Source organism: Danio aesculapii, chromosome 12, assembly GCF_903798145.1.
Source record: "Danio aesculapii chromosome 12, fDanAes4.1, whole genome shotgun sequence".
Classification (NCBI taxonomy): Eukaryota; Metazoa; Chordata; class Actinopteri; order Cypriniformes; family Danionidae; genus Danio; species Danio aesculapii.
Window position 1 is genome coordinate 23,980,406 of NC_079446.1, and position 12,975 is coordinate 23,993,380.

The 12,975-nt window shown below is 33.8% G+C and overlaps 1 protein-coding gene across 1 annotated transcript; it reads left to right on the forward strand.

Moving 5' to 3' along the window:
* The first annotated feature begins 1,154 nt into the window (after nucleotides 1–1,154).
* Nucleotides 1,155–12,045, forward strand: cbx7b (chromobox homolog 7b). The gene is made up of 6 exons (XM_056469665.1): nucleotides 1,155–1,417; nucleotides 3,129–3,172; nucleotides 3,617–3,682; nucleotides 3,775–3,841; nucleotides 3,914–4,211; nucleotides 11,549–12,045. Exons 1-6 carry the CDS (start codon nucleotides 1,349–1,351, stop codon nucleotides 11,737–11,739), a joined length of 735 nt encoding a protein of 244 aa, XP_056325640.1. The 5' UTR covers nucleotides 1,155–1,348; the 3' UTR covers nucleotides 11,740–12,045.
* The last annotated feature ends 930 nt before the right edge of the window (nucleotides 12,046–12,975 follow it).

A 12,975-nucleotide genomic window follows, 5' to 3' on the forward strand; every position in this document is an offset into this window, starting at 1 on the left:
CATGAAGTGCTGCTGCTTTATGTCTTGTTCACATCATCTTCATCAGTAGTTTTCAGCCCAAAATTTCCCTAAAATGTAAAGGTGGTTTATACTTTATTGCATAATGCTGTGAAAAAAATAGATATTTAAAGATAACGTATAAGTCTAAAATATTAGGTTTTTCTTAATATATTACATTTTTCAACTCAAATTACTTTTTTAATTTCATCCTGATTTAGTTTGTATTTATCTTAATCACATTTTGGATCATATTAAGCATTTGTATTGATTAAAATAATTGTATTATTGAAATATGATTTTTATTTATTTGTTTTATGCTAATTTGTGTTCATTTATCTTGACTAAAAGTTTTGGTATGTTTTTATTTAGTTTTTTTTAAATGTATTCATATTGAAATTCATTTTCTTTTCATTTATTTATTTATTTATTTTAAAACATGCCATTATACCCATAGCATTCACTGGACCCCAGTTTGAACCCCCTGATCTTAACTATTGTTCAGATGTTTGTTTGTTTTTTAGTTAAACAAAGAAATCAGTTTACTGCATTATATTGACCAAACGTGAAAAACATCTGCACAGTGCCATGATATAAAATACAAAGATGTATAACAGGATTCCATTACACATCAATGATATTGTTCTGTTTTGGTACTTTATTTTTAGAGAATCATAAAAAAAAATATCAGTGTATTCTCCAAATAATTATGCAGCTTTGATTATGACAAGACAGTAAAGAAATTCATTGAATTAAAACTGAGCTTGGCCTTCATGGAGTACATTACATTTTAAAAATGCATATAAAAAGATAAGTTATTATAACACGTATTACTATATTTTCAGGTTAACAATTATTTATATATATATATATATATATATATATATATATATATATATATATATATATATATATATATATATATATATATATATATATATATATATGGGATCACATCACAGTCGATATACCATGATACTGCTACAAGTAATGCAAACCTAAAAATGTTACAAAAAAAAAAAATCAGAAAAGTAAGCGCATTAATAAACCCTGACCAACGCTTTTTACCTGCTTGTGGCGTGTGAATCCGCCGTGTGGCGCACGGGGGCGCGCTGCGCGCTGCAGATGTGTCGCAGATTTAAAAAGTCACTGTACTCCTCTAGTACAAGGAAATGGAGCAATGCAAAGCATAAAAATACTGATTTGTAAACAAGGCAGCGGAAGAGCGCGAACGTGTGCAGCCATTCTAACAGTACGTGGCGTTTGCATTGTAGACTTTAACGATAGCAGGGAAAGCACAAAGACACATTGACAGCTACTTCATTGTATCAGAAGAACTTAACGTTAACCGATGGAACTGTCGGCAATCGGCGAGCAAGTGTTCGCTGTGGAATCAATCACAAAGAAAAGAGTTAGAAAGGTAAGTGACATGCGCGTGCAGCTGCTGTTTGCTGACAGTTCGGTGCCTGTTTACATACACACACATGTACGAGGGGCGAGGACACACACGACCCCCTTACTACAACGTGGAAGTGTGTTTGTAGTCTAATAACTTCGATGATGACGCATGTCGAACAGCACGCATTTGGGATCGGGTGGTGATCCATGGAGAATACGCAGTTTTATTTCCCCAATTAAATAACTGAATTTAATGAAGTTTTGTCATTTAGGTTTTGAATACGAGCCTTATGCCTTATAAAACTACATTGGTTGTTGTTGATATATGCCGCCGTCACTCGAATTATTTTACATAACATTAAAACATGCATTTCGGTTAATGCGCGTTCAATAACCGTTACTTTCGTGCTCCTGTAAAATTATGTCATAACTTAAATAAAAAGGAGGAGCTGTTCAGGAGTCGTCCCTTCTTAATTCTTCATGACGCAAACGTATCATTACGTCATCCGCACACGTGAAAGAGACAAAACAAAAGGAGCAGAATTGTGCAATCGAAAGGAGATTGATTGTTTGGTTCTTATATAATCCAGTTTATTGAAAAGTGCTTCATATATTTATTGTCTTTAGTTTTAAAGTCACGTCGAGAATTTTTTTAAAGTGGAACTAAGGTTTATATGATCTTAAAAATAGTTTTGTGGTTATTGGTACAACCCGCTCTTAATTACTCGTAAACAATATTAAAACAGGCGAAATGCGCTTTAAATGACCGTAAACGTATTAAATTAACGTTATTTCAGAACTACATCAAAACAAAAAGGAGCAGCTGTCCTGCCCTGTCTTCGTAGAGGGATAGTTCATCCAAAACTTAAAATGATATTATTTACTCAACTAGTTTTTATCTGTCGAACACAAAATTATATATTTTAAAGAAAGCTGGAAACTATTGACTTCCATGGTATTTGTTTTGCCTACTGTGGAAGTCAGTGGTTACTTTCTTCAAAATATCTTCTTTTGTGTTCAACAGAAGAAGAAAAAACTCAAAGGTTTGGAACCACTTGAGGGTGAATAAATAGCGAGTACATTTTCATTTTTGGATAAACTAATCCTTCAATGATGCAAACTAGGGCTGCACAGTATATCGTTTCAGCACCGATATCACAGTGTGATCATTGGCAATAGACACGTTGTGAGTATACGCAATGTTGAGTCTGGATTATAGTTGATCATTTTGCAAGTGTATATTTGAGGCCTGTGACCGTGTGAGGGTTTTAAAAGCATTCAGGCATAAGAAATTGTACCGTTTGTAACTTTGACAAACTAATAACAATTCATTTTATTGAATTGGTTATAAAATAAAGACAATGCAGTATTATTTTACACTTGAATATTCAGTTACTGTATACCTGAATAGATTGATTGAATTTATCTTGTTTGTAGACTGTTTCTTATATTTTGTGCATATGCACTCCCCTACAGAATCATCCCAATCAATCTAAAATTCCAAATTTATTCCAAATAATTATTCAACAAATCTAATGAAATTGTATTCATATCGCAATATATATCGCAGTATAAAAAAATAACGCAATGTTAGATTTTTCCAATATGGTGCAGCCCTAATGCAAACCTATTATTACATCATTCGCACACGTGCAAGAAACCTTTTATACAGTGAATAGTTTATTGATAATTTAGTTACATTTCACAAACTTTCTTTAATTCAAATTTCTAAGGGTCACGTGGAGTATTTACTGAAGTGGAAGGGGTGGCCTCCAAAGTAAGTATTTTTATTGTTATTATCTTTTTATTTTATTTTTTAAGGAGAAGACTGAATGCTGGATAATATTTATCTTTTGATTTCTTGGTAGTTTTACATGTGTCTGTCTAGCCGCTGTGGTCACATTAATAAATATGTCTATGTTTTTAAAGGGACAGTTCACCCAGAAATTAAAAACTACCCACTATTTAGCCATCTTCAAGTGCTTGTGAATATTAATGTGTTGAACACAAAAGAAGATATTATGAAGAAAGCTGAAAACCTGTATGTAACTGTTGACTTCCATATAAAAATACTATGGAAGTCAACGGTTACAGGTTTTTCAGATGTCTTTTGTGTTCAACACAAGGAAAAAAAAGTCAAATAAGTTAAGGGTGAGTGAAATAATGACCAAATTTTCATATTTGGGTGAACTACCCCTTTAATGTTTTTGTGACCTCTAAGATACAGCACATGGGAGCCAGAGGAGCACATCCTTGACCCTCGACTGGTTTTGGCGTATGAGGAAAAGTAATTAAAACCTCTCTATTCATTCTTTTAGCCACTAACATGTGAATTCAATAAGAAACAGTATTTTTCTCATCATTTTGAACCGCACACAGAGAACAGAAAGAGAGATCAGTGGTGTGGCGAAAGAAAGGTCGAAAACCTAAAAGACTCCACGAGCAGGTAATAACTCAGGATCTACACGCTGATTGTTTCAGTGCTAAACTGTGATTAAAATCAGTTCTTTTTTCATAGAGGAGCATTTACACGATGGATCTCCGCAGCACACACAGACACGCGGACCAGTCTTCAGCTCATCTGCCACTCTCGCTAGACCCCAGGTTTCAGTCCACTGGGTCTTGTATATTTCGACAGCTGAACCACCACAAGAAAAAGAAGAAAGCATCCAGAGAGACGTCCGAGGAAGAGTGGGACAGAAGGGAAGAAGAGGACAACGATGATGATGATGATGATGATGAAGGGGTTATGGAGGAGGGTGAAGATGAGGAAACGAGACTAGGAGGAACTAAAACTGGCAGCAACACTTTAAACAGTAAGTCAGGCCAGACAAAGTCAGCACATTGACCTAAATAGATATCAAGATGTACTGCTGTACCTATTTAGTGTAAATAGGGGTGGGCAAACTCGGTCCTGGAGGGCCGGTGTCCTGCACAGATTAGCTCTAACACTAATCAAACACACCTGAATATGCTAATCAGTGTTTTCAAGAGCCCTAGAAATCTATAAGCAGGTGTGTTTGATTAGAGTTGGAGCTAAACTGTGCAGGACACCGGCCCTCCAGGACCGAGTTTGCCCACCCCTGGTGTAAAAGTTGATGAAGGCAAATCAATATTATTGTTTTTAAATACTACAAAACTGTAGTAATAAAACTGAAAACCATTTTTTCCTGGGGATTCGTTGAGTAGAAATGTTAAAGTTTAAAAGATCAGCATGAATTTGAAATGGATATATTTTGAAGTCTTATATCTGTAGTGTAAGCTTTGTTGGTGACACTATAATAACTACACACTATGAATCATTTATTGAGCATTAGCAAATAGCAAATTCATTATGTGTTAAGGATTAACTCTACATTAATAGACGTTAGTAAGCAGTTTACAAATACAGATAGAAATGCTCTATTCTTGACTTAAAAGCACATTTATAATGTGCTTAATGATTGTATTTTCATACTTTGTTAATGATTATTTTTTCATTACTAAAGGAAGTATCGCATCATTTACAAACCAGTTATTTGAGAGAAGCTGCTTGTTTTTAAAGATCATCCAGAATGCACAAGTAAATGATTAATAAACTATTCAAATCAACATTTATATCTTATTATTCATATAGTTACTTTGTATATTAATAAATGCTTTATCAAGGCAACTTCATCCAGTTTTGTGACCTAAAGTGAGGACAGTTTATGCTTTATAAATAATTTATAAATGACAATAAAGGCTCAGTTATATTTCAAACAGGAAAAAAGAAATGACTTTATTCATATTATCTTTGCATTCTTAACTCAAATGACTGTGCAGTTTAATCATTGCTTAATAACATGGAAATGTTGTATCATAATATATTGTAAAATTACTATATTGTTGTTTTATCCAATGTTATGTTCTATTTCGACACTCCTGTTATTCGGCAATGTTTAAACTTTATAGTAATTTTACTTTTTATATAAGATTGCAAAGATTTATTGTTCATTTGATACTGAGAGCCTTTAATTGTCATTTTTAAGGGATTTACGAAGCTTAAATAGTCCTCACTTTAGATTAGGTCACAAAACTGGATAAAGTTGAGATTAAAAAAAAGCATTTATTAACATACAAAATAAATATTAGTATACGCCTGAATAATAATATATAAAAGTTGATTTGAATAGTTTATTAATCATTTACATTTATCAGTAACAAAGCATGAAAGTACAATTAATAAACACATTTTAAATGTGTTTATAAGTCAAGAATAGAGCATTTGTATCTGCAGTTATAAACTGCTTACTAACGTCTAACTAACGCAATAATGTAAGTTAATGTTGAACAGAAAATGAATTCACTATTTGCTAATGCTTAATAGATGATTCATAGTGTGGAGTTATTATAAAGTGTTACCACTTTGCTTAATGTTTATTTAAATAAAAGTATCAGTGTCTTTCTAATGATACTGAAAAACAAGCTTTACTATGACAGGAGTAAATATTAAATAAAAATACAGTAACACTTTACAACTAGATATTAAAGTTTGAGGACAAACTTTATGGTGGCTTGAAAAGCAGAGTCTGAATTAGCATGTTACTAGCATGAATTAGCAAGTAACTAGCATGATTCTAACATAAATTAGCATGTAACTAGCATGATTCTAGCATGAATTAGCATGTTACTAGCATGTTTCTAGCATGAATTAGCATGATTCTAGCATGAATTAGCATGTTACTAGCATGTTTCTAGCATGAGTTAGCATGTTACTAGCATGTTTCTAGCATGAATTAGCATGTTACTAGCATGATTCTAGCATGAATTAGCATGTTACTAGCATGTGTCTAGCATGAATTAGCATGTTACTAGTATGTTTCTAGCATGATTTAGCATGTTATTAGCATGATTGTAGCATGAATTAGCATGTTTCTAGCATGAATTAGCATGTTATTAGCATGATTCTAGCATGAATTAGCATGTTACTAGCATGTTTCTAGCATGAATTAGCATGTTACTAGCATGATTCTAGCATGGATTAGCATGTAACTAGCATGATTCTAGCATGAATTAGCATGTTACTAGCATGTTTCTAGCATGAATTAGCATGTTATTAGCATGATTCTAGCATGAATTAGCATGTTACTAGCATGATTCTAGCATGAATTAGCATGTTACTAGCATGTTTCTAGCATGAATTAGCATGTTACTAGCATGATTCTAGCATGAATTAGCATGTTACTAGCATGTTTCTAGCATTAATTAGCATGTTACTAGCATGTTTCTAGCATGAATTAGCATGTTATTAGCATGATTCTAGCATGAATTAGCATGTTTCTAGCATGAATTAGCATGTTTCTAGCATGAATTAGCATGTTATTAGCAAGATTCTAGCATGAATTAGCATGTTACTAGCATGATTCTAGCATGAATTAGCATGTTACTAGCATGTTTCTAGCATGAATTAGCATGTTACTAGCATGATTCTAGCATGAATTAGCATGTTACTAGCATGATTCTAGCATGAATTAGCATTTTACTAGCATGATTCTAGCATGAATTAGCATGTTACTAGCATGATTCTAGCATGAATTAGCATGTTACTAGCATGTTTCTAGCATGAATTAGCATGTTACTAGCATGATTCTAGCATGAATTAGCATGTTACTAGCATGATTCTAGCATGAATTAGCATGTTATTAGCATGATTCTAGCATGAATTAGCATGTTACTAGCATGTATCTAGCATGAATTAGCATGTTGTTAGCATGATTCTAGCATGGATTAGCATGTTACTAGCATGATTCTAGCATGAATTAGCATGTTACTAGCACGATTCTAGCATGTTACTAACATGTTTCTAGCATGAATTAGCATGTTGTTAGCATGATTCTAGCATGAATTAGCATGATTCTAGCATTAATTAGCATGTAACTAGCATGTTACTAGCATGATTCTAGCATGAGTCAGCTTGTTTCTAGCATGAATTAGCATGTTGTTAGCATGATTCTAGCATGAATTAGCATGTTACTAGCATGACTAGCATGTCACTGTCGTGTTGCTAGCACCTTTCTAGCAAGATTAGCATGTCAGTAGGATGTTAAAACTGTTAGCGTGTGTTAGAATAGCTAGTCACAGTCTCTGGGACAGTTGCTAGGGTGCTGAAATTGGTTGCTAGGGAGTGGCTAGTAAATTTAAAGGTAATCAGTGATTGGCTGCTGGCTAGACTGAGTTGAATGAGGCCAGACTCTAGTCTGTAGGACAGTCTGATGCAGAGTTATGAGCTCACAAAGGTTGATCCAATGTTAAGTAAATGGGAGTCTTTTACAATGGAAGTCTATGGGACAGTTGCTAGGGTGCTGTAAGTGGTTGCTAGGGAGTGGCTAGTAAGTTAAAAAGTCATCAGTTATTGGCTGCTGGCTAGACTGAGTTAAATGAGTCCAGTTAGAAGTCTGTAGGACAGTCTGATGCAGAGTTATAAGCTCACAAAGTTTGACCCAATGTTAAGTCAATGGGACTTTTGGGATTTTTCTGGGTCGTTTTTCGGAAAACCCAAAGTCAGATCAGTTAGAAAAGATATAGCAACCCGAGTCAGACCAGTTTGAAGGTTTGACGAAAGTTTGAAGTATGTAGCTTGAAAGGCCTAGGAGGAGATACACTTAGAAATTAGTCTCAGAAGAAGAAGAAGAAGAAGAAGAAGAAGAAGAACTAGATATTAAAGTTTGAGGACAAACTTTATGGTGGCTTGAAAAGCCGAGTCTGAATTAGCATGTTACTAGCATGATTCTAACATAAATTAGCATGTAACTAGCATGATTCTAGCATGAATTAGCATGTTACTAACATGTTTCTAGCATGAATTAGCATGTTACTAGCATGTTTCTAGCATAAATTAGCATGATTCTAGCATGAATTAGCATGTTACTAGCATGTTTCTAGCATGAGTTAGCATGTTACTAGCATGTTTCTAGCATGAATAAGCATGTTACTAGCATGATTCTAGCATGAATTAGCATGTTACTAGCATGATTCTAGCATGAATTAGCATGTTACTAGCATGTTTCTAGCATGAATTAGCATGTTACTAGCATGTTTCTAGCATGATTTAGCATGTTATTAGCATGATTCTAGCATGAATTAGCATGTTTCTAGCATGAATTAGCATGTTATTAGCATGATTCTAGCATGAATTAGCATGTTACTAGCATGATTCAAGCATGAATTAGCATGTTACTAGCATGATTCTAGCATGAATTGACATGTTATTAGCATGATTCTAGCATGAATTAGCATGTTATTAGCATGATTCTAGCATGAATTAGCATGTTACTAGCATGATTCTAGCATGAATTAGCATGTTACTAGCATGTTTCTAGCATGAATTAGCATGTTACTAGCATGATTCTAGCATGAATTAGCATGTTATTAGCATGATTCTAGCATGAAGTAGCATGTTACTAGCATGATTCTACCATGAATTAGCATGTTACTAGCATGATTCTAGCATGAATTAGCATGTTACTAGCATGATTCTAGCATGGATTAGCATGTAACTAGCATGATTCTAGCATGAATTAGCATGTTACTAACATGTTTCTAGCATGAATTAGCATGTTATTAGCATGATTCTAGCATGAATTAGCATGTTACTAGCATGATTCTAGCATGAATTAGCATGTTACTAGCATGATTCTAGCATGAATTAGCATGTTACTAGCATGTTTCTAGCATGAATTAGCATGTTACTAACATGTTTCTAGCATTAATTAGCATGTTACTAGCATGTTTCTAGCATGATCTAGCATGTTATTAGCATGATTCTACCATGAATTAGCATGTTTCTAGCATGAATTAGCATGTTATTAGCATGATTCTAGCATGAATTAGCATGTTACTAGCATGATTCTAGCATGAATTAGCATGTTACAAGCATGATTCTAGCATGGATTAGCATGTTACTAGCATGATTCTAGCATGAATTAGCATGTTACTAGCATGAATTAGCATGTTACTAGCATGATTCTAGCATGTTACTAGCATGTTTCTAGCATGAATTAGCATGTTACTAGCATGTTTCTAGCATGAATTAGCATGTTGTTAGCATGATTCTAGCATGAATTAGCATGTTTCTAGCATGAATTAGCATGAAACTAGCATGATTCTAGCATTAATTAGCATGTAACTAGCATGTTACTAGCATGATTCTAGCATGAATCAGCTTGTTTCTAGCATGAATTAGCATGTTGTTAGCATGATTCTAGCATGAATTAGCATGTTACTAGCATGACTAGCATGTCACTATCGTGTTGCTAGCACCTTTTTAGCAAGATTAGCATGTCAGTAGGATGTTAAAACTGTTAGCGTGTGTTAGAATAGCTAGTCACAGTGTCTGGGACAGTTGCTAGGGTGCTGAAATTGGTTGCTAGGGAGTGGCTAGTAAGTTTAAAGGTAATCAGTGATTGGCTGCTGGCTAGACTGAGTTGAATGAGGCCAGACTCTAGTCTGTAGGACAGTCTGATGCAGAGTTATGAGCTCACAAAGGTTGATCCAATGTTAAGTAAATGGGAGTCTTTTACAATGGAAGTCTATGGGACAGTTGCTAGGGTGCTGTAAGTGGTTGCTAGGGAGTGGCTAGTAAGTTAAAAAGTCATCAGTTATTGGCTGCTGGCTAGACTGAGTTAAATGAGTCCAGTTAGAAGTCTGTAGGACAGTCTGATGCAGAGTTATGAGCTCACAAAGTTTGACCCAATGTTAAGTCAATGGGACTTTTGGGATTTTTCTGGGTCGTTTTCCGGAAAACCCAAGGTCGGATCAGTTAGAAAAGATATAGCAACCCGAGTCAGACCAGTTTGAAGGTTTGACGAAAGTTTGAAGTATGTAGCTTGAAAGGCCTAGGAGGAGATACACTTAGAAATTAGTCTCAGAAGAAGAAGAAGAAGAAGAAGAAGAAGAAGAAGAAGAAGAAGAATAATAATAAGTTTAAGATAGATAACAATATGCTGGCTTTTCAAGCCACCATAATAATAATAAGTTTAAGATAGATAACAGTATGCTGGCTTTTCAAGCCACCATAATAACAGTACATGAATATTGATGTGTTAATATGTCAACTAAACATTACTTTATTATGAAGTAATGATGAGTTCATGCATGCTAATCATGAACTAACTTTAACTTGAGTCACATGAGTTCATGTGTAAACAGCGGCTACCTTAATTACTTCTTATTATATGATTGTTTGTTAATTAATGTATTAATTACAACATTAGTTTATGCTTAATTTAACCATCATGAACTCATGATATGGTAATGTGTAATTATATTGTGACTTTACTTGGAGGGGCACATCATCATTAACCCTTTCTTAACTACTCATGAACTCCTTATGAACGTCTGTCAAGTGCATTTACACTGAATAACAATAGAGAAGTGTTCAATCAACATGAACAGTTTACACACAGGAATTCATGAGTAGTTAAGGAGGGGTTAATGATGAAGTCATGATATAATTATAAATGAACAGCTCATGAGTTCATGTTGATCACATTTAGTTAAAACCTAAATGTTAAATGCATTAATTAACAACACGTACTAAAAATTAATTGAGGTAGCGGTTTTTCACACATGAACTCGCGTGACTCATGTTGTAGTTCAAGTTAGTTCATGATTAGTGCACGCATTAACTCATTACTTCATAATAAACTAATGTTTCGTTTACATATTAATACATCATTATTTATGTACTGTTATTGTAAAGTGTTACCAAAAATACCATAGTACTGTTTTTTTTTTACTTTTTATTTGAGTAAATGCAGGATTATGTTTTTGCTTTGATAGCAGAGGCTATGAGGCTTTCAGTCTCTGGTGCTTGATGACAAAATACACACTGTATTGTACATTATATGTACATATATAAGTACAGAGAGACAGGTTTTGCTTGGGGTTAGCAGGTTGTAATTAGGCATAATGTATAGTTATTGCTATTGTAACTAGTGTATGTAATATCTACGTACCTCACCAAAACAAAACACTTTTTTTTTGGTCTAATCCCCTTCACTGATATAAAAATATAAAGGAGTTGTAAAATTATTATTTCCAAAAAAAGTGGAGTGTTCCTTTAAGATAGTGTTGCTCTTGATTATTCATAATGGTGGTGTAAATATCATGTATAAAATCTGCTGTGTCATAGAGCACGTGAGGAGAGGAGACTGGAGTCCGACCACTGAATCAGAGGTAATGAGTTTACCTGAAGACTGGAGTCCAGTGATGGGCCCGGAGGAGGTGATGGTGACGGACATCACCATCAACTCACTGACTGTGACTTTCAGAGAGGCTTTGGTTGCGAGAGGCTTCTTCAGCAGCTGGGAAATGGAGATCTGAGCGCACAGAGACTTGAGGATGTGGAGAGCAAGTTGACAAGACGTTTGGTACATCCTATTTTTTGTATTGTTAATTATGTCGCTCGCACAACTGCCATGTTCAGTGTTCTAGACTACATTTATTTGCACTATTAGTACTAATCAAGGTAAACCTTCCTAAACGGGATTGTGATTGAAGTCAGTCATAGTAACGGTATCATTTCATACCATTTAATGGGATTTTCTTGAAACAAGCAGTATTCTGATAGTGGTTTTTACTGCATTTTGGTAGTTTACCAAATTATCTACCAAGATCATATATATACTCTGTCCATATATATATATATATATATATATATATATATATATATATATATATATATATATATATACATATATATACACACACAAATATACATACATGCATATACAGTTGAAGTCAGAATTATTAGCCCCCCCTGTTTATTTTTTCCCCCCAATTTCTATTTAGCGGAAAGTTTTTTTTCAACACATTTCTATTTCTAAACATAATAGTTTTAATAACTGATTTCTAATAACTGATTTATTTTATCTTTGCCCTGATGAAAGTAAATAATATTTGACTAGATATTTTTCAAGACACTTCTATATAGCTTAAAGTGACATTTAAAGGCTTAACTATGGTAATTAGGTTAATTAGACAGGTTAGGATAATTAGGCAAGTTATTGTATAACGATGGTTTGTTCTGTAGACTATTGAAAAAATATATAGCTTAAAGGGGCGAATAATTTTGACCTTAAAATGGTTTTTAAAAAATTAAAAACTTTATTCTAGCCAAAAGAAAACAAATCTCCAAGAAGAAACAATCTTTCTCCAGAAGAAACAATATTATCAGACATACTGTAAAAATTTCCTTGCTCTGTTAAACATCATTTGGGAAATATTTAAAAAAGAATAAATTCAAATGGGGGGCTAATAATTCTGACTTCAACTGTATATATACACATATACATATACATACACAGAGACACACACACTGTATTTTCCAGATAATAAGTCTCATTTTATTTAACAGGTAAACTCCTGATGAGAAAGGTTTGAGTTCCAAGTTTGACTGCTATAAACTTTAATTCCCCTAATTCTATATCAAATCCTCTGCGTTAATCGAAAGTTAGGACTGAATTTACTTCCGCATTATGACCTATTTCTGAGAGAAACAGAATATTGAATAATAAAAAACAGATCGTGTGGTTTGTTAGTTTTTTCTATTGCAAACTG

Excerpts from the sequence above, each read along its gene's own strand:
- cbx7b (XM_056469665.1), top strand. The coding sequence starts at position 1,349 with ATGGAACTGTCGGCAATCGGCGAGCAAGTGTTCGCTGTGGAATCAATC. Across the intron at positions 1,418-3,128 it reads CAAAGAAAAGAGTTAGAAAG|GGTCACGTGGAGTATTTACT; the intron begins GTAAGTGACATG and ends CAAATTTCTAAG. Across the intron at positions 3,842-3,913 it reads CTAAAAGACTCCACGAGCAG|AGGAGCATTTACACGATGGA; the intron begins GTAATAACTCAG and ends CTTTTTTCATAG.